The sequence below is a fragment of the Phocoena phocoena genome, chromosome 1 (genome assembly GCF_963924675.1).
Source record: "Phocoena phocoena chromosome 1, mPhoPho1.1, whole genome shotgun sequence".
Lineage (NCBI taxonomy): Eukaryota > Metazoa > Chordata > Mammalia > Artiodactyla > Phocoenidae > Phocoena > Phocoena phocoena.
The window spans coordinates 178,266,048-178,288,690 of NC_089219.1; the positions used below are offsets into that span (position 1 = coordinate 178,266,048).

At 39.6% G+C, this 22,643-nt stretch overlaps 1 protein-coding gene across 1 annotated transcript in view; it reads left to right on the forward strand.

Moving 5' to 3' along the window:
* The first annotated feature begins 5,184 nt into the window (after positions 1–5,184).
* The window catches only part of CDC73 (cell division cycle 73), an 84,970-nt gene continuing 67,511 nt past the window's right edge, over positions 5,185–22,643 (forward strand). The window contains exons 1-7 of the mRNA XM_065886215.1: positions 5,185–5,315; positions 7,987–8,092; positions 11,046–11,115; positions 12,915–12,977; positions 13,061–13,113; positions 16,243–16,331; positions 19,919–20,135. Coding sequence (XP_065742287.1) covers positions 5,185–5,315; positions 7,987–8,092; positions 11,046–11,115; positions 12,915–12,977; positions 13,061–13,113; positions 16,243–16,331; positions 19,919–20,135 — 729 coding nt within the window. The remainder of the gene's footprint in view (positions 5,316–7,986; positions 8,093–11,045; positions 11,116–12,914; positions 12,978–13,060; positions 13,114–16,242; positions 16,332–19,918; positions 20,136–22,643) is intronic.

A 22,643-nucleotide genomic window follows, 5' to 3' on the forward strand; every position in this document is an offset into this window, starting at 1 on the left:
ATCCCATGCTCCTGAGGCCAGTTCTTGGAATTGTGCTGGCCATAGATTCAGTACTGCTCAAGTTGGAGCAGCTTATGTCATGTCCTCTGGTGGTAGTTATAGTACTTGTAAAACAACTCAGAATGTGCATCAGACACTGAATCTATGACTCTATTGTCCTAATCATTAGGACATTAACTGCTCGAGCCTGCTCCTTTGTGACCTTGGGAAGCCTGGGAGACTTCAGCTTTTCTGCAAACAAGAGGCAAAGAACATAGAGAGGCTTTTGTAACCCTTTTCCTTTTCCTTGAATTGTATTTTTATCCTTTCTTGGAATCCACGCAAGACAATGTAGGCAGAATTATGGAGGGAAAAAGTTTCCTGAAGAGAGGGCAGAGTCAATAGTAGCAAAAAAGGACATTAGTGAAGGAGTGAGAACTTACACAGATACTTTGATTTGCAAGACGAAAGATATTGTTACCTTTCAAGGAACAAACTCTCATGAATGGTTGTGGTAGTAGCAGAAATCAGATTAGAAGTGACTGACAAAGAGACTGACTATGAAGTTGTGGATGGAGCAGGACCAGGTGATCCGGACAACTGAGGTGAAAGGAAGAAGAAAGAAGGTAAAGGGGAAGGTGAAGGCGAACAGAGAATTCCCCAGCAGTGCTGCAGGTCTGAGCTAGAAGGAAGGGACCTGGAGCCTGTAGAAGGCTACCGTTGTCTTCCCTCCAACCCTCCACCGAGTAACAGAGATCAATGTGCCTGACACTCTCCAGGGTGCTAAGGAGGTTAGGAAACAGAACTTTGAAGAGCAGAAAATAACTCACATTTACTGATGTGTCAGATACTGCATTTGAGTGATTCACATATAGAAACTCATTCGGCAAACAACAGCTTACTTGGGAACTCCAGTTGACCCTTGAACAATGCTGGGGTTAGGGGCGCTTCACAATCAGACATCCCTGCAAGTAAGTCATAGTTGGCTCTCCGTAAACTTGGTTCCTCTGTATCCAAGATTCTGCATCCGGGAACCCAACCAACTTCAGATCGTGTAGTACTGTAGTATTTACTATTTTTAAAAAAATAAATTTATTTATTTTTTATTATTTATTTATTAATTTTGTCTGCGTTGGGTCTTCATTGCTGCACGTGGGCTTTCTCTTCGTTGCGGTGCGCAGGCTTCCCATTGCGGTGGCTTCTCTTGCGGAGCATGGGCTCTAGGCACACAGGCTTCAGTAGTTGTGGCGCGGGGAACTTGGTTGCTCCGCGGCATGTGGGATCTTCCCGGACCAGGGCTCAAACCCGTGTCCCGTGCATTGGCAGGCGGATTCTTAACCACTGCGCCACCAGGGAAGCCCTGTAGTATTTACTATTGAAAAAATAAATCCATACATAAGTGGACGCATGCAGTTCAAACCTGTGTTGTTCAAGGATCATCTGTACTTTACATGTTTTTTCATTTACTGTTCTTAGTCACCTTATGAAGCAGGTATGTTCTTACCTTTCATTTTACATATAAAGAACCCAAAGCACCAAAAGTTTAAGTAACTTGTCTAGAGTTATACAGTTGATAGATTGGGCTTTTAATCCAAGTAGTCTGAAACCAGAGCCCACAATGGAATATTTTTATCTCTAGCTAGTAATGAAAAAATGAAGGGCAAGTAACATGACCAAGGCTACACTTATTGGTGACAGAATTGCAGTTTGATCCCAAGTCTCTCCAATTCCAATATTACCAACTTTCCACTATGATATGAGGGCCAAGCACAGAACAAAGACCTGTTCACCTGTTTGTTAGATTTGTGTAAATCTAAGAGGGCACCTGAGGTGGGCACTGCCAAGGCAATGGTAGTGAAAGAAGTCAGTCTAGCCCTCTGTCCACTCACAGACAAAGAGAAAAGCTGTCTTTGACATCCAGGATCTGCATCCATACCAAAAGCAAGGCCATGATATTCTCCTGTTAAATATAAATAATTTCACAGGGCACCGACTTCAGATAAGATCACTCTGTGACCATGATAGATCAAGACAAAACAAGACCACTCAGGAATCATATCTTTTTTTTTTTTTTTTTTTGCGGTACACGGGCCTCTCACTGTTGTGGCCTCTCCCATTGCGGAGCACAGGCTCCGGACACGCAGGCTCAGCGGCCATGGCTCACGGGCCCACCCGCTCTGCGGCATGTGGGATCTTCCCGGACCGGGGCACGAACCCGTGTCCCCTGCATTGGCAGGCGGACTCTCAACCACTGCGCCATCAGGGAAGCCCAGGAATCATATCTGAACACACATCCTAAAATGACCACTACTGGGGTCATTACAGTTTGCTAGTTACAGTTTCAGCCTCACTTCATTCCTCTCACCTTCGAGATAAGGTTGCATCTGGACCTTGACTGTTCTCATACAGCCTTTGAGCAAAGAACGGTTTTTAACATTTTTAAAAAGTAAAAAAATAAAAGAAAATAAAAACAAAGAACAGTATGTGAGAGAGACCATAGTTCACCTGCAAAGCCTATAATATTTTCCATCTAGCCATTTACAGAAAAAGTTTGGCAATCCCTGCTTTGGAGAAAATTAAGATACACAGTCATAAGTTTACCTTTGCTTCCTGACAGGATCCAAAGAAGAGCAAAGCTCCACATCATTAAGTGTTTCCCCAAATTACCTAACACCAGTCCCAAAGCCTATAATAATCCTAACACCCTCTTACAGAGATACTGCACAGATACACATAATGTATGGTCTTCCTTATAGCAAACAGTCAAAAAGCCCAACTTTGTTTGACCAATAAATGTATCAAGAACAACAGCCAGCAAACTCAGACCAAATCCCATCTGTGGCCTGAAAGCTACAAGTGATTTTTTTTTTTTTTTGCGGTACGCGGGCCTCTCACTGTTGCGGCTTCTCCCGTTGCAGAGCACAGGCTCCGGACATGCAGGCTCAGAGGCCATGGCTCACGGGCCCAGCTGCTTCACGGCATGTGGGATCTTCCCGGTCCGGGGCACGAACCCGTGTCCCCTGCATCGGCAGGCGGGCCCTCAACCACTGCGCCACCAGGGAAGCCCTACAAGTAATTTTTGTAAATTGAAGGATTGTTTCAAATCAAAAAAACAAACGAAGAAGAATATGTAACAGAGACCATATATGTCCCACAAGCACTAAAATATTTATTATTCAACCCTTCACAGAAAATTTTGCCAACTCCTGGTCAAGAACTGGGAAGGGTCAGAGATTATATTGCACTTGAAAGCTGACAATTTAATTTGTATCAGTTTCATAGATGATGACAAAAGACATGAGATTCCTGGATCAGAAATGAAGGATTTTATTATTGAAAACAGTGGCTAGGGCTTCCCTGGCGGCCCTTTGACTTCCTTGAACTCATCTATACATTTATTGATTTAACATTTTTTTAAGGGGCCAACAACGTGGCAAATAATGTACAAGACACTCTGATAGGATGACACAGGTCTATTGTCATTTAGTTTTGTAGGGGAGGCAGTCAAGTAGTACTGGGTGCTCTGATACAAGTATAAATAGAGTAGATAGTGCTGGGGATAAATAAAAAACGTTCTTTTTAGCCTGAGTGTTTGGGGTGAAGTTTAGGAAAATACGATAGTAACGGGAACATTTGCAGAATAGCCAAAATTTCTCAAATTCAGTTGCAAAACGGCTAGAGAGTGTATAGAAAAATGAACCACAGGCTTCCCTGGTGGCGCAGTGGTTGAGAGTCCGCCTGCTGATGCAGGGGATGCGGGTTCGTGCCCCGGTCCGGGAGGATCCCACATGCCGCGGAGCGGCTGGGCCCGTGAGCCATGGCCGCTGAGCCTGCGCGTCTTGAACCTGTGCTCCGCAACGGGAGAGGCCACGGCAGTGAGAGGCCCGCGAACCGCAATAAAAAAGAAGAAAAAAAATAAAAAATGAACCACATTCTTCTATGTATGTCTCTGCAGGGCAGATAACGAGAATCGAGTCTTTTCAAAGCAGGTAACAGAATTTGGTTATGTCAATCACAAAGTTGCCTTCTTTTCCTTTCTGCTTATAGTAAATTTTAAAAAATGGCCTATGGGATATGTTTCAATTAAGATAAACAGGCCACAATATATTGAATTTCTATCAATAAATTGAGTTCGTGTTCTCTAACTTTCCTATCAGCATCTTGGAACGGAGCCATTTAAATGTAGCCCTTTGGGGGTGGCGGGGAGAAGGGGACAGGATGGAAAAAGTCACCACCCAAGGAATTGAGGGGGAAGATCCAACATTTATGATATTTAGATGATTTGCTAGGTGCTTTCACCTTCTTATACTAATTCCATTTTCTCCGTTAACCAATTGATGCTGTGAGAAGGTGTGTAACTTGACCAAGGTCAAAAGGCAGCTAACAAACACCAGTGCCCGGGATTGATCTCCACTGGACGCGGTCTTTTCCACTATGCGAGTGAACCAAAAACACGTAATAAAAAACAACCCCCAAAACAACCCCCCCCAAACCCGTCCCTTCAAAGGGGGCTTAATCACTAAGACCTAGAGGTCATTTCCTAGGCGGGTCCGATCTAGCTGGAAAGGTAATCCCGGTTCTGCAAATCTCTCGCCAAACTCCATCCTGGCTAAAGGAGACCCGAGAGCCACTGGCCACACTCCAGGTGGGTCGTGGAGCACCCAGTGCGCCCTCTAGAGATGGAGGTTTCAGACCCTCCGCGCAGGTGCGCGCGCACCTGTCGCCTGCCGCGTACGCGCCGCGCGGGGCGGGAGGGCGAGGATGAGTTACGTGCCCCGCGCGCGTGCGCCGGGCAATGCTCCCTGTACGTGCGCCGTACGTGGGCACGGCGTCCCCGCGCTCCGAGTTTCGGGACGGGATTCGGCCCCGCGCCGAGTGGGAGTCTGGGAGGGGCGTTTCCCGGGCGGGCGCGGCGCCCCCTGGCGGCGGGCGGCGGCCCTAGGGGCCCTGGCGTCGCGAGATCAGGCGTTCTCCGCGGGCAGCCCGCGGCGGGGCCTTGCCTGCTAGCGCGGGGTCCTCGGCGGCCTGGGTGGCTCGTTCCTCAGCTGCTGTCGTAGGCGCGGACAGCTGCCAGTGCGGCTGCAGTTGGCTCGCGGCGGCGGCGGCGGCGGCGGCCGAGGCGGGGGTTGAGGCGAGAGGCGAAGAGGGCGGCGGGCGCGGCGGCGGCGGCGGAGCCCGGGGCGGGCGGCAGCGAGGGGGGCGAAGATGGCGGACGTGCTCAGCGTCCTGCGACAGTACAACATTCAGAAGAAGGAGATTGTGGTGAAAGGGGACGAAGTGATCTTCGGCGAGTTCTCCTGGCCCAAGAATGTGAAGACCAACTACGTGGTTTGGGGGTGAGTCCGGCGCGGCCGGGGCCGGGGGGCGGCGGGGCAGAGTTGGGCGCTCCCGGGCCCCCTTTTTCCGAACCCCTCCCCCCGTTCCCTTTGGGGATGGAGGAAAACCGGTGCTCCGGAGAAAAAGTTTTCCCAGGAGTAGAAGTTGCACTTGTAGGTGAGGAGGGAGCTGGAGGAGAGCTGTTTGCAGCGGTCCATCCCCTGAGCGTCGGGGGAGGGTGCTGTGGCGGTTTGTTTCTGCCCGTGTGTGCCGAGTGCTGGCTGCGTGCATAGGTGTAGAAAGGATCACACCGCCGGGTGCCCAGAAGTCTCTTTTTTGTTCTTTAGTTCCTTTCTCTACGCGGCTGCTCTGTAACTATCTCTGCTGGCCCCTTGCAGCTCCTGATCTGTTCTTTTTCCTTTCCCGATTCCCTCAAGCAGAGAGAAGGGAACCAGCTCTGAAGTTAGGACGGGAAAGAGATTCGGTGACTTTGGAACAGTAGTCAGAATCTGTTGGAGGTGAAGGCAGGAGTTTCCTCAGGGAGAAGGTTACTGCTGAAGTGGAGTAATGGGAAAAGTAAATGGGAAAAGACTCTGAAAAAGAATATAGATATATACATATGTATTACGAAAAGAGAGAGAGAGAGAGAGATGTCTGATCATCGTTGGGGGCCTTTTGAGTGATGTGTCTCTCAGTGGTGTTTCATTTGGATAGCTAGAAACCTGGGCCAGAACTTCCATACTCGTTTTGTTTGATTGAGTGGGAGCAGTGGGCTTTAGGAAGAGTTGATGAAAAGCTAGGGGAAGTTTAGTTGGTTGGTTTTTATTTTGTATCTTTTGGCCTCGAGGGCTTACGATTTAATTAGCTTTGTGAAATGTTGACGGAGAAATCATTCTGAGTTTTCTGTGTTTTTTCTCTTCCAGAAGGAATTTGCCCAGACAGAATTGCATTTGATTGGGTTTTAAGAACAACTTTTAAGAGTTTGGGGAAAAGAACTTGATTTGGGCAGTGCCAAACTAGAAGCGGTTAGGAGCCCTCTGCCCCACCCATAAGAGCTAGGGGCTGATTGGGTTTTTAACTGATTGGTTTTTCTTTAAAAAATGGTTGAGTACTCGAGGCTGTTCAATCTGAGAACTAGGAAAAATTGTGAGGAGCTGGGTCGGTGCCTCAGAGGAGGTTATCTCGATGAGAGTAGAGGAGATAAGACATAACTTGATAAGAATCTCATTCCCGCTCTTAAAAGAGCAGTCACTTCTACCTGGGGGTGTTAGGAAAGGTTTCACGGACGTGTGTTTGGCATATAGACATGCTACAGATTTTTCTTGAATAAGTGAATGAACAAATGAATAAGCTTTAAGGAATGGATAGGAACTCTGAGGGTGAAATGGTGGGTTTGGTGTTGCAGGAGGGGGGAACTGTGTGGTTAAAGGCATGAGAGCTGGAAAGCAAATGTTTTGACAGCCATTCAGTGAAGCAAGTAGTGAGAAAGGAGTGCTTAGAATAGTAGATTTCAAACTTTGACAGCAGTGTATCACACCAGTACCATCATTTTCATTTACTGTTATTCTCTGTGCATATGTAAATACACACGTGTACATAACATTAAACAATTTATCCTTATTGAATGCAGTGCATTCTATTTTTTGTTTTTTTTGTGGTACTGTTTTGTTTTTTGTGGTACGCGGGCCTCTCACTGTCGTGGCCTCTCCCGTTGCGGAGCACAGGCTCCTGACGCGCAGGCTCAGCGGCCATGGCTCACGGGCTCAGCCGCTCCGCAGCATGTGGGATCTTCCCGGACCGGGGCACGAACCCGTGTCCCCTGCATCGGCAGGCGGACTCTCAACCACTGCGCCACCAGGGAAGCCCTATTTTTTGTTTTTATATATCATAAAGAAATACCAGGTTGTGACTCATATATTATATTTCACAGTACAACGATTGATAAGTGGTGTGTGGTTTGAAATATATTGATTTAGAGGAAAAGTGGAAACAGAGGCTAGAAAAGTAGGTTTGGGGCTGTTTGTATTGGGCGGTATTTAGATTAATTTAAATAACACGTTGATATTTCTAGATAGAATGTAATAGGGAGGGTGGGATTGGACACTAACATTTGTTGAGCAAGTAATAGTATGTGCTTGCAGTGATAGAGCTTGCACTCCTAGACGACATTGTTTTATTACAGGTAGAATTAGTTTTGGTTTTACATCATTGGCTTAATTTGAGGGATGTCGTAAGACTCAAATGTCTGAAATTAATTGTTGTGTTGAAGAGCGTTGTTCAGCAGTATCTTACTTAGGAGACAGGATACATATCTTGGAAGTTTAGCACCAGTCGTAGTTGTGCTTCTTTTAATCAGTTTGATTGTTTTTTCTTATGGATCCTAACTGATTAGGTTTCTCTCTCTATTGACAAAGCCCAGAACCTAATTGGGCCCAATTCTAAAAAGTCTGTAGTAATAAAGTATGAATATGGTGTGCTTTCTTACTTCTTGCTTTTTGTCACTATCTACTTTTGTGCTCCTTTTGCCCAAATGACAGTTGCACTTACTAAATTTCATCTACGTGTATCTTTGTTAGCTATGTTAAATCCATCGTTGGATAGCAAAGTGAGTGTAGATAAATTAATACATATGATTAAGCCGAAGGAGTTATATTAGAATTGTGAGTAAAAATCTTGTCTTAATCATTTCAGGACTGGGAAGGAAGGCCAACCCAGAGAATACTACACATTGGATTCTATCTTATTTCTACTTAATAATGTGCACCTATCTCATCCTGTTTATGTCCGACGTGCAGCTGTAAGTAGAATTCATTTAAAAACTCTTTTGATTTGATAGTTGGTATCATTTGGTGTGGATAACTTCCGTCATGTGTTTTAGATCAGAAGAATGAAAAGTTTGTTTGTATCTATATGAAAGTCTCCTGGAGGGTCAAAATTAGATAGATCACTGTGATTTATGCATATTTTTTAAATCTGTGAGTTTTTTACATGTAAGATGTGAGTAATGTTTATAACAACAGAAGTTTTAAAGCTGTTTGTAGGGATGTTTTAAAAAATTTATGAGCCTGTGGAAGGACCTTGATATTCAGAAATCTAGTTTAATTGCAAGGAAAAAAAATTTTTTTGGCATCAAAAAGAACCAAATTTAGTAGACAGCTTTTTAAAATGAATTTTTAATCAATTTTGTACACTTTTTTCATACTTAATTGATAAATTCATTTGTTTTCAGATGCTTGAAAGATGCCTGCTTTCTGCATCTGAGTGTATGAACACTGCTTTTCTGAACAAGAAATATATATTTAGTGTCAAGTATGTATTGAAAAAAGTAATATGTAGGGTGAAACTATTTAAAACTTTGGAAATAGTGAGATAAAATATCAGCATCTCGCTTTATAAAGCTATGTGAGCTCATATTAGATCTTTAAAAACTGAATCAGGCACTAATTAGAATGTTTTGTTGGATAAGTCCCTTCATTTTGGGGTAATAAAGATAATCCAGACACTTGGTATAGGTTTAGATTACGTCTCTGGGGAATGGCTGTAGTACATAACTGATTCTGTAATTGTTAACTGTGGGTCTTAGGACCTTTGGTCACGTAAGATTTAACAGTTATATTTCTTAAATATTTGACAGATGGAAAGGGCAGAAATCTAAAAGTCTAGGGTTCTACAAATTTTGTTTTCTCCTAACTCCTTTGTATTATTTGCTCTTTCTTGTGAGCAGACCATTTCTGAAATGAGTTTTTCTTACTCATAGCCCCTATTTTAGTGTGAATAGACTCATACTTTTTTTTGTTGGTGATAACGTATATATAATTCATTAGTGACCAAATGATGAAGTATGTTATAATACTTAGACACAGTAATTTAAAGAAAATCAATTCAGATATTTTAACTATGATATTCCATGTAGACTAGTTTTTAAAAACAAGCACAAAAAAAATCGGTGGGCTCTTGTTTATACTCATCAGCAGAAATTAAATTTTAACCTAACTTCTTAAAAACAGATTAATTTTAAGTGATTAAATGTAGTTTATCTCTGTCATTGAGGAGCATGTGCAGAATGTTTGCTGCAGTGAAGTATAGTCAGTACTCAACATAAGATAGTTAGCCAGGGATATTAAGGGTTCTTGTTAATTGTTGCTTATATAAAGTAACAAAGGGTTTATAACTGTATAATCCCATAACCACATGTTTTTCCCGTACTCTGTTGTCCTTAGTTTACATTATAAAAATGGTAGTGAAAATTGTGGTAATGATAGAATTCATTGAATTCATGGCCCAAGGATGACTTGGTGCCTAAAGTATACAGTTTTATTTGTTTTGCTTACCTCTTTACAAATTGCTAATATAGGAGATTAAAGGAAAACTACTCACGTAGCACAATAGATACATTTTCCAGATTTAATTTTTCAATTGTTTCCCCCTGCTTACAAAATTTATACACACTCAAGGATAAGAAAAGAGATACGTAACGTAGAAAGTAAACAACTGTCGTTAACATTTTTCTGTATAGCCTCCTGATTTTTTCCCTGTGCCTAAGCAACACATACCTATTTTTTTAATCATTTTCTTTTTTCTGTTTTTTAGTTAAAATGTAGTCGATATACAGTAATAAAATATTTTCAGGTGTACAACATAGTGATTCAACATTTATGTACATTGTGAATTAATCACCACAATAAGTCTAGTAACCATCTGTCATCATACAGAATTTTTGCAGTATTATCGAGTATATTCCTTGTGCTGTACATTACATTCCCATGACTTAGTTATTTCATAATTGGGTTGTTTGCTTTTTTGACGTTGAGTCGTGTGAGTTCTTATATATAGTTTGGATGTTAATCCCTTATTGGATATATTGTTTGCAAGTATCTTCTCCCATTCAGAAGGTTGCCTTTTCATTTTGTTGATGGTTTCCTTCATGGTGCAAAAGCTTTTTAGTTTGATGTAGTCCGTTTTTTTATTTTGTTGCCTTTGCCTGAGGAGACAAATCCAAAAAAATATTGGTAAGACTCATGTCAAAGAACACACTGCCTATGTTTTTTCCTAAGAGTTTTATTGTTTCTTAATTCTTACATTTAAGTCTTTAATCCATTTGAGTTTATTTTTGTATATGGTATAAGAAAGTGGTCCAGTTTGATTCTTTTGCATGTAGTTGTCCAGTTTTCCCAGGACCATTTATTGAAAAGCCTGTCTTTTCCTCAGTATATGTTGTTGGAACATGTACTTATTGTTAATTATGAAAATATAGTTTTAGTGGCTCATTTAGTTTATTTGAAACAGTTCAGTTACCATATTTGGAGGAGGTTTAGTTTGGGTGTGAGAAAAGAAAGCACTTTGGAAACCTTGAATAAAATGAGCAAGCAATGGGACTAAAATGATATTTGTCCTGAAAAGCAAAACATCATGAGTAAAATTAAAAAATAAATACTTAGAATAAGCCAAGGGACAACAAAGACTGTAATCGGTATTTCAAAGAGGATAGGGTTATTGTTTCATTTCTAATGCTCATCTTTTGTATATCTTACTGGAATTTTGAGGATAAAGTTACCAAAAATTAATATGCTTAAAAATTGTCAAGATTTTATTAGGTTCTTTCAGCCTAATTATTTTCTAAAAAACATGATTCTAAATATATGTTATCAAGATACGTTGGAATAAAATTCAGACTTTACAGGATGTTGATCTTTACCAAGTTTCTTATAATTGTTATTGATTTGATATGTATTTTAAAATTTTGACTTTAGACTGAAAATATTCCGGTGGTTAGAAGACCTGACCGAAAAGATCTACTTGGATATCTCAATGGTGAAGCATGTGAGTAATTTTTTGATTGCTCTCACTCTTAAATAGACATTGTTGCTTTTTTTTTTCCCCTGTGAAATAAGAATTAGTGGGACGAGATCGTGGATTCCCACTAAAAACTTCCCCTACCTGCAGCTGTGTCCACATGCTGTCTTCTCCTTCCTGTTATAGTGGATGCACTTGGCTCTTGGGGCCAGTCACCCCTTCCCTGCGTGTGGGTTTCATCTCCTTTCGCACTCTCAGAGACTCTGCCTTTGCACGTTGCTGCTTCTGTCTTGCATCGTCAGTTCTCTTTCTTCTGCGCCATTCCCTTTAGAACATACACCGTGGTCTCTCTCATTAAAAAAGTTCTCTGAGCCCCCCTGTCCCCCACCTTCCTACTCTCTACTGGTCCATTTGTCTTCTCTTTTTCATTACAAAATTCTTTGCAAGGGTTGTGTGGTGTCACTGCCTCCGCTTTGCCTCTGATTCTCTCTTGAATCTACTCCAGTCTGACTTTCTTCCTCACCATCTCACTCAAATCACCCTTATGAGCTCAGCACTGACCTAAGGACTAGCAGATCCTTTGGTCTCTCTGCTTCGCAGCTAACTTGACCTCTCAGCCTTTGATACTGTGGACCGCTTACTCCCTTTTGGAAAGCCTTTCTTGACTTGGTGTTTGGGGCACCAGACTCTGGAGGTTCTCTTTCCACTCATTGTCTGCCTCACTTTTTTTCCTTGCTTCCTTATCTCCAACACTGATGTGTTCCTGAGCTTCACATTTAGAAATTCACTGTCAGCATCTTCCCTTGGGTATTTAAAAGGCGTGTGAAATGTAGCATATCCACAATAGAGTGCCGAGTCCTTCCTTCCGTTCTCCGCACCGACAGAACGGAAGCAGCAAATCTGTTCTCCCAGTGTTCCCGTCTCAGTAAATGGTACCCCATACACACAGTTGCTTAGGCCGCCAACCCTGGAGAAATCTTTGATTCTCTTCTCTCACAGCTCATGTCCGTTCCATCAGCAAGTCCTTTCTTTACCTTAGAAAGTATGACAGCTTCTTACCATTGTACGCCCGCCCCGCTCCACCTTCCTCTTTAGACCATTGCATAGCCCTCCTGAAGGTCCTCGCTCCACTGTTTCCTACAGTGTAGCCTCTGCTCACCACTCAGAGGGACCTATTTTTGAAAAAGCCTCTGAACTTGATTGTGTCACCCACCTGCTCAAGGCCATCCTGTGGCTTCCCGTCCCACTTAGAATACAGTCCATCCTCCTTTCCTGAGCTTCGCGACTGTGCTTCTGCCTGTCTCTGTGCCCTCATCCTCTCCCAGTCTTCCTTTGCCCTCAGAACCAGTCTTCCTGGTTCTTTTAGCTTTTCTAACCTTAGAGTCTTTGCACTTGCTGTTCCCTCTGTGTTAACATTTTGTTTCTCTGCGTTGTCACGTGACTCACTTCTCACCACTCCATTCAGAGCTGTGCTCTAATGTTGTTCCCTTATATATATATACGTTTATGTTTTTATTTATGTTTACATACACTTTTACATACATGTGTTGTGATATTGGAGTATATTCTTTGAAGTTGATTTCAGTCAGGTTATCTCAGTTTGTAAGTTAAATGGTCAAAAATAGTTTGTCCTCTTACAGACTTTCTAATACAGATTAATCATTTATAATAAAATGCTTTTACAAGCCTGCTTTAAAACATTTTTTAAGGGAAATAACCATATATAAAGTAAGAAATATAACAAATCTTGAACATTCACTTGTAAATATATCCAATACCTGTCTTCAAATATTTATCTTCTCACAGAAATCTTTTTAAATCTTCAGCAACATCGGCCAGTATAGACAGAAGTGCCCCTCTAGAAATAGGTCTGCAGAGATCTACTCAAGGTATGTCTTGTTGCATGTTTATATTGAACTTTCAAACACCAGTCCCCAAACTATATGTTTATTTACTTCTTTTTTCCTTACAGTCAAACGAGCTGCAGATGAAGTTTTGGCAGAAGCAAAAAAACCGCGAATTGAGGTAATGGAACTTTATTTTAAGTGATTTGGTTTTTTTATGGAGATTGGACTCATGTAGTAGTAAGAATTCTTTGCTCATAGTAGTGCTCAGAACTTTTGTTTTCCTGGAAAAGTGGTAATATTAGAATGAACAGTTGATTAATAAGTAGCTTGAGCTATCGTGTAAGATCTCTCACATACAAGCTGTGTGATGGACAAATCACTTTATTTTCTTTATCTTTATACCCTTACGATGAAAGTGTTGGCCTAGATGAGTGGTCAGAAGGCTTGTTCTATAAAGGGCCAGATAGCAGCCACTTCAGGCCTTTTGGGCCTTGTAGTCTTTGTCCAGCTCTTTCACTCTGCCGCTGTAGTGTGAGAGCAGGCACAGGCGATGCATAAATGAACAGGCGAGGCTGTATTCCAATAAAACTTTATGAAACATGGCCAGCCAGATTTGGCCTTTGTGTTGTGTTGTGCCTACCTCTGGAATAAGGTGGTGTAGGAGTTTACTCCACTCTGAAGAGGCGTGAACATGAAGTCCTTATTCCAGTTACTTCTTCCAATATTGACATATCAGGTTATATGTTTTTTTGGTAGCATTTTATAGCCAGCAAGTGGAATATTAGTATTGGTAAACAAGGGTAGTTCATGTTAAATAGAACCCTGTAAGCAGTGCAGTTAACGTTGAAAAGAAAATTTGTTGACCAGCTCGTATACTGCATAAGACAATTAAACTTTCGGAGTTTAAATTGTATGAGTACAATACTGTTTATTTAAATTTGTAACAAGCCCTAGATCAGTTGCATATAAACTCTCTGAAAATGGAGGATCATGTATTAGAGGCACACTTAAAATCTGAGAAATGACTGAACTGGCTGTATATCAATGACCAGTATAGGAATAACACTTGGGGTCACCAGTAGTGTTAACATTACTAGAAACTTAAGTTTTGTCATTTCACACTTACATAAAAATCAAATAGTTGTACCTTTTGCCTGCTTCATGAACAGCAAAGCATCCACAATTAAGGATAAGAAAGGTAACTTACAGAGACAGGGTTGGTTGGTAAGTACGTACAGTAGAATCACTGACAAAATTTGATGCTAAGATTACATAATTTTACTTAAGGATACTCTGAGACATAGACACGATGTTTTTCAGATGATAGTGATAATTAGCTCGTTGTTATTCTGTGCTAGGTGATACTGTATGTACTTTATGTATGTCATTAACTCAAGTAATCCTCACCCCCACCTCCTGAAGTCTGCAGTACTGTGCATGTCATCTGTGAGCAAACAGGCTCAGAGACAAGTGACTTGCTGAGGTGCACAAAATTGGGATTAGAGCCCAGGCAGTGTGGCTCCTACCTAGTCCACTATCCTGGGTACAAATTTTTTGGCAGTAGAACTGACATTTTCCCCAACTCTCTTTGTGTGTAAGGAAGTTATAATCCACTTTGTACAAAGTGAGTGAATTTAGGACTTCCCTGGTGGCGCAGTGGTTAAGAATCCGCCTGCCAATGCAGGGGACATGGCTTCAAGACCTGGTCCGGGAAGATCCCACATGCTGCGGAGCAACTAAGCCCGTGCGCCACAACTACTGAGCCTGCATTCTAGAGCCTGCGACCCACAGCTACTTAAACCCGCGCACCTAGAGCCCGTGCTCCACAACAAGAGAAGCCACCACAATGAGAAGCCCGCACACCGCAACGAAGAGTAGCCCCCACTCGCCGCAACTAGAGAAAGCCCACGCAGCAACGAAGACCCAACGCAGCCAAAAATAAATAAATTTTTTTAAAAAGTGAATTTAGAGATACCATTTAGTTGGAAAAACGTGAACTTCATTGTTTAATTATTTGAAAAAAAATTGAACATTATCAGAAATGCAAAATGCTAGGATCTGGTAACTTTAGAAACCAGCAAGAAATAGCATCATAAAATGCTTTCCAGAGCATTTGTAGGGTTAAAATAAATCACATAAATAGCTATTGATATATTACATAAACAGTTTTCAGTTCAGATCTATATTGAGGACCTGCTGGGCACTATGCTAGCAGAGAGAAACCTTAGGATCTGGTTAAAACCTAGGCTGCAGTTGTCTCTAAAATCAGTCTCCTGAGACTTCCTTGGCAGTCCAGTGGTTAGGACTCCCTGCTTTCACTGCTGAGGGCCCATGTTCGATCCCTGGTTGGGGACCTAAGCCCCACAAGGCGCACGGTGCGGCCAAAAAAAAAAAATCAGTTTCCGAAGGAACTTGAGTAATACGTGTTAAATCATTCTTACAAATGGAAAGAATTTAATGTGCTTGTTAAAATATTAATCTTTGCATTCATCTCAGCAATATGCCTGTTTCGAGTTTTACATGGTTAGAACACAATTGGAGCACATCTCTCTGGACCTCTTGAACGTACTGATGGTTTTTATACAATTTCATATTTGTTAGCCATAGACGCTGACTCTGGTTCTCAGTTTTCTTGTCTGTTGAATGTGGGCATTGAACTAGATCAGAATTAGTAAGTTTTGTTTTAAAGTAACCGAACACTTTTCAGACTGACTTTTACCTGAGATTCTCATATCTAAATGAGGTAAAAGTCGAGCTACCAAAGTTGAATTCAGATAAGAAGTGGCTCCTGGGCACTTTGTAGGAAGCTCCTGATGTTCTGAGGAACACACTTTGAAAACCATTAAAGTTTCACTTCTGGTGTTTTGTTCTGTGCTGATAGATTCAGGACCTGGGGCAACAGATGAAAAAAATCTAGACCCAAAATGAAATTTTTGACTGTGGCAAAGCCTTCTCATAAAATTTAGTTATAAACTTCCCTGAAGAGAAGGAATTTATTTGTTGTATGTTATCTTTCTGAATAAAAGTAGCTATGATATGTTATGGGAAGAACACTTAATCATAGAAAAAACTTACTAAAGTTTATTTGTAAGCTTTTAGTCAGTTTTAATCTTACATGATCCAACATATATTTATTATTGTTGTCTTTATTTAACTAAAAATATTTTAAAATTGACCAAAGGCCAGTGATGCCTGGGACTTATAGGTGGGAACTTGGGTAAGGAAAAGTTATGTGCAGTGTTTTTTGTTGTTGTTGTTCTACAAGTTAAATAAAAATTTAAAATATTCACTGAGTGATTATTTTCAGGATGAAGAGTGTGTACGCCTTGATAAAGAGAGATTGGCTGCTCGTTTGGAGGGTCACAAAGAAGGGATTGTACAGACTGAACAGATCAGGTAAGAATTTCTTTAGTAGAAACTGAACAGTCTAGGTATATGTAAGTATACATGGAAAAAAGGGATATTAGTATGCTGTCTACATGTGTTCTTCATTGCCTTCAGTTCAGAAGATACTTGAGCATGTTTTATGATGGGAGGATTGGAAGCCATTGTGCTACTTATGCTTTCTGGAAGCTTCTTGATTCTGTTACCATATTCATCTTTCCTTTTTAAAAATCACTCTATAATCCAAGCCACTCGTTTATCATGAAATCTTTTGTTGGTTTATAGCAGTGATTAATAAACTTTTTCTGTAAAGTAGCATGTGTTAAATATTTACATTTAACATGATTATTGATATGCTTAATTCTAGTTTTAATTTGCTGTTGTTTTCTGTTTGTCTCTTTGTTCTTTTTCCTTTTTGGGGGACTAAAATTTTGTCCCCCAAAAAGGAAATTCATTTAATTTTGGATTAAATGAATACATGCTGTAATTCCTTTCTGTCTTTTTTGTTGGCTGATTAGTTTATGCTGTTGTCCTGTTTGAGTGGTTGCTAGGGTCACAGTCCACCTTGCATGCTCCGTCACCGTGTGAGTAAGCACAGAGCCTCAGTAGAAGGCCCTCCCAGTTCCCTCCTCTTGGCCTCTGTGATACTGCTGTCATGTATTTTACTCATACGTATGTTATAAACACCAATATGCATCGTTCTTATTCTTGTTTAAACAACTATCTTTTAAAGAGATTTAAATAAGAAAAACATTTTATATACCCTTTCCATGCCTCTTCTTTACTGTTGTAGACCTGTGTACCCATATTTTTTCCTTCTGCCTGAAAGACTTCTCACCCCACCCCACAAAAGACTTCTTTTAACATTTCATTTTTGTGCAGGTTTGCTAGTGATTCTTTCAACTTAATTTTTATTTTTGAAAAAGTTTATTTCCCCTTTTTTTTTTTTAAATTTTCACTGGATATGGAATTCCAAGCTACGTCTTTTTAAAGTACTTTACAGATGTTGTACTGCTGCCTTCTTGATTGCATTGTTTCTGATTAGAAATCTGTCGTCCTTATTTTTGTTTCTTTAAATGTGCCCTTTTTTCTCTGACTACTTTAAAAATTTTCTGTATTGCAGGTTTTGAGCTATGTAATTATCACATGACTTGGAGCAGTGTTCTTCATCTTTCTTGTGCTTGAGGTCCATTGAGCTTTTTGAGGGGATTTTTGGGTTCATAATATTCATTGAATTTAGAAAATTTTTGGTATTGCTTCTTGAAATTTTTTTCTTTTTCCCTCTTTCTGGCCTAATTCCTCTTATTCTGCTGGAAGCTGTCCAACAGCTCACTTGGGTTCTTTTCTTTTTTTGGATTCTTTTTTCTGTTCATTTTGGATAATTTCTATAGTTCACTAATATTTTCTTCTGTAATTATATTCACATTACATTTGTAGTCTCCAACATTGTATTTTTTTATCTCTACAAGGTGGCTAAATATGCAGTCCATGTCTTTACTTGTTGAGCATATGGAATAGTTGCATTAATTATTTTAATGTCTTGTTTGCTAGTCCTACGTCTGTGTCAGTTTATAGTGTTTTTGGTTTAGATTTCTCCTCATTTTGGCTTGTTTTTTCCTGTTCCTTTATATGCCTTATAATCTTTGGATACCAGACATTTTGCATTTTATGTTGTTGAGTGCTAGATGTTTTTGTATTCTTCTAAATTTTCTTTAGTTTTGTTTTGGGACACAGTTAAATCACTTGGAAACAGTTTTTTCCTTTTGAGTCTTGATTTTAAGGTTTGTTATTTGAACAATGTTAATTTAGAGTAGTTATTCCCCACCATTGCAAAGTCAAGACCATTCTGAGTACTCTACCTAATGCCCCAGGAATATGAGGTTTTCAGTCTGGCTGGTGGCAACAGGTATTATTATTCATCCTGAGTGAGTGCTGGACACTGTTCCCTCTAACACTCTTGGTGGTTCTGTTCCTGGCTTTAGTTTCCACTTGTTTATGTGCTAATCAGTATTCTGCTGGAATACTCGAGGGGGACCTTCTGTGCAGCTCTCTCTTCTCAGGTACTCTGGCCTGTGAGTTTCCATACGCCTTGTTCTTGCGTATGGAAGAATCCCCCCACCATTTTCTCAGATCAGGAAATACACTGTTTTGCCTGGGTTCTCCTCCCTCTGCCATGTTGGAAACTTTCAAGGCCATAAACTGCAGCTTTCATAGGACTTAATTATTTAGTTTGCATTTGTCAGAGATCACTGTCTTTCATTGCTTGATATCATGTATTGTGTAAACTATTGTTTCATGTATTTTGACTGGTTGTTTCAAGACAGGAGAGTTAATCCAGTCCCTGTTACTTCATCTTGGCTGGAAGTACAAGTCCAATGATTGAATGTCCAATGCACGTTTGATTACAGTTTAGAAAAGTATTTGGCTCAAGGTATGCTGGTATGCTTTAGATTTTAAGGGAAAGTTGTGTATTATTATGTAAAATGAGTCAAATACTAATGCATATAGAGCATATACTTTGAGCAAGTACTTTCATACCTAATGTAAATAAAATACATACTATGTAATACTACCATGTTTAAACCTGCAGGAATTCCTGTCCTTTTCCCACATGTTGTTTAAACGTATTTCAAGATTGTCATCTTGTGATTAGACTAATAATTTTATCAACTGTTGTTAAGGTATCCAAACTCTTTTTCTTGTTTTACATTTTGAAAAATGACACTAAGCTTAAGATTGTGATCTTAATGAAATCTATACTTTCATTGTTGTCTTTTTTGTTTTCTAAATAGTTCTGAAAGCGTAGGCTCTGTTTTCTATTTCACATGTTATTTGAAAATAAAGGAAAGAAAAAGAAAATTTCAAAATATTGTTTTATCTTCTAGGCTTTAAAAGGAGTATATGTTTATGTGGCATATAAAAAAGCCTCTGTCATCTATAAAATTGATATGTTGTACATTGTAGCATATAGATTTGAAACCTTGAAATAAGTTTCAAGGAAAACCTAAACTGTGAAGTCTTCACAGAATGAAAAATTTTTACCCCCATTCCAGGGTGGTGCGTGCACATGCTCACATATGTGTCTGTGTTTGTATACTTTGCATGGGTGGGAGGGAGGGTTAGCAAGTAAAAGTCTCATAGAAAAGGGCTTTTTTGGGGGGTGGGAGGAAGTGCAGAGAAAGGTTTATTGCAGGGCCAAGCAAGGAGAACAGGTGGCTTGTGCTCAAAAAACCCAAACAATCCGAAGGGTTTCAGCAAAGTAGTTTTAAAGGCAGAGTGAGGGAGGGGTGTCCCAGGGTATGTGATCAGCTTGTGCAAAATCTCTGATTGGGAGGGCAAAAGGTTAAAAAAAAATGAGAAAAATTTTTTGCATTGTTCCTTCTAAGAAATTACTAATTTGCTTATAGTGCAATATTTCTATAGGGTCTCTTTCTTACATGGTTATAAGTTATCAAACATGTCAGTTTTATATATAAGAAGGAAAGCTTAATTATTGCCACTTGTAGTGTTATTACCAGGAACTTAAAAATGTCACAAAATATTTTATGATGTGCTCAAGAGATCCTTGCTGTGAATATTAAGAAAGAAATTGCTTTCAGGTCTTTGTCCGAAGCTATGTCAGTGGAAAAAATTGCTGCAATCAAAGCCAAAATTATGGCTAAGAAACGATCTACCATCAAGACTGACTTAGATGATGATATAACTGCCCTAAAACAGAGGAGTTTTGTGGATGCTGAAGTAGACGTGACCCGAGATATTGTCAGCAGAGAAAGGGTGTGGAGGACGCGAACAACTATCTTACAGAGCACAGGAAAGGTAATTGAAATATTTTATTTGTTCGTTAGAGTCAGTGTGTGTGTTTCATCTACAGTTGGTTATAAAACTGGTTAAAGTTTCCCATGAGGAGGAAGTTTCAAGTTTATATCTGACAGATCGGTAATAACGTAGACTTCTAAGGGGCCATATTTACCATTCCATTCTAGCATGTGTTTGGTTGTTGGTCACCAGAGAGACTGATGAAAAAGTCTGATTCAAAGTGCGAGTCCCTTTATTTTCACCTCATTTGTAAATCCAAAGAGGTCTACAGTTTTCTTGTTGATGAGATTTTTGCTTAAACCTAATGAACAAGGAATATTGATGGCAAGCTCTCTGATCATTAATACCGTTATTAATTTTTTTCCTCACAAAGTAGAGCACTTAACGAAAATCAGTCAGCAAACATGTATTGAGTGTGTTTGATACATTATAGTCTGTTAGGTGGATGTTTATTCCTTATTAATGGAGTTGTTTTGTTTTTTGCTACAGGATTGTGGGTTTTCTTCCTTCCCTTTCCTCCCTCCTCCTCCCCTTCTCCCTGTCTCCTTCCCTTCCTATTCCCTTCCTATTCATGATTACAAAAACTGCATTAAAAAACATCCTTGTTCATACACCTTTGTGCATTTATGTCTATATAGCAAAAGGATTAATTCCTAGAAGTGAATTGCTGATTAAAGGAGATATGTACTTTAAATTTTGAAAGATAAGTTGAAAGGTACTGGATGTTTAGTATCTTAATACATCTCCAAAAAGGTTGCGTTGATTCTGTTTCACTTACCTCTTTTCACCTGTCTTTTCCTCCCACACATCCGAATTTTCCCTTAAATGTTAATTCTTCACTGATGCCCAGTTCACAGTGGTGATTTGGTGAGAAGGTTTATAGAAGTTATGAGATTACTGATGAAAGTGAACTTTAACATTGGTTCAGGCAGACTGATTTTCTTTGCAGTTATTTTTGGATTCTGGCCTTAAGTTTACTGTGCCATTTTAGTAGGAATAAAGCTACTAGAAAAGAATATATGAAGGAAAGAATTCTTTTTCTTTTGTACTTTGACTTGTTTTACAAAGTACTTGAGGTCAAGGTTAAGAATCATTCTCCAGAGCTTAGAATTACAGAGAAATTTGAGAACATGAGTAAACTTTCATTTTTGTATTTAAAATAAAGTGATCTGTTGATACGCATTTTTACTGCCTAGTATGGCTAATAGTTAAATATTGTTACTTTTATTGTTCTACCAACGTTCATTGTAATGTTTGAAATGAACAATTTTCTTTGAGCTCTAGGTGGCAGGATTGTACCATCATTTCAAAACTTAGTGTTCCAATATAATTTACTGTTGTTGGCACCAATGTGTAATTTTAAAAATAAGTTAATACTAGAAGAACTGTTTGGTAGCTAGGTTTGTTTCTATGAGTATGAACATTTTTAAAAGTCAAAAGCAACAATTTTAACTGAAACCCTCTCTGTATACTGTTCTCATCTGCAAAACTCTAAAATAAACCCTCTAAAAAAACCTTTTTAGGTGCTTATAGCCCTGAAAGGCCCTGTGATTTTTGACAGATCTTCATTATTACCCAGGTATCAGGACTTTCTTTTTTTCTGAGTTTCCGAAATAAAAGACAGGTTTAAAATTCCATGAAAAATGTAACTACATACTTTTGTAGTTATATTACCACTGCAAACACCCTACAAAAAGGCAGCCTGATTTCATAATACTGTTTAAAACATACTTTTAAACTTACATACACTAGTATATGTTCATCTTTGAAAGATTGATAAAAAGAGACCACTAAAAGGAAGATAATAATCCCCTGTAATTCTACCACACAAAGATAGCTAGTAACATTTTGATTGATTCTTCTAGAGTTTGTGTCTCTCATGAAATGCTTTATTATTTTTAAAGTAATGAAATTTGACTTTCATATTTTCAACTATTTTCATAATAGGATTAAGATTTTATTTGCATATGTCACTGTGTTGACCTTCTCACTGCTGGTGCAAAAGCAGTGGTTGGTTAACTGCTGGCATCTTGGCATGAATCAAAGCATTGGCACCAAACTTTGCTAGTAGCCATTTTGTTCTTCACCTACTAATGATGTCCTTGGTGAAATTTGAAAATTTACTAATTTTATTAAATCTTAACCTTTGAGTATATGTCTTTCTAGTATTTTCTGTGATGAAATCAGAGCATACAAAGCACTCCTGCATCCCCAAATGTGATGATTGTCTCCACAAAGAGCACTTGTGCATTTGGCATTTTTTCGAAAATGAGGGAAGAAAGCCTGTTCATTCAAGAAATGGAACTGACAGTATTTGTTGCCAGTAATAAAATGCGAACTTCCATGAGAAAATTAGAATTTGGGAGGTTTCTTTCTGCTACTGAGACCTTAACAGTTTCCTAAATTTAACATAGTGCCACTCTTCCTTGTCCTTACTTTTTGTGCATTTTGGAAAATACTTTTTCATAAAAACAAGTTATTTTTACGTGGAATAGTTTTTTTCCCTCA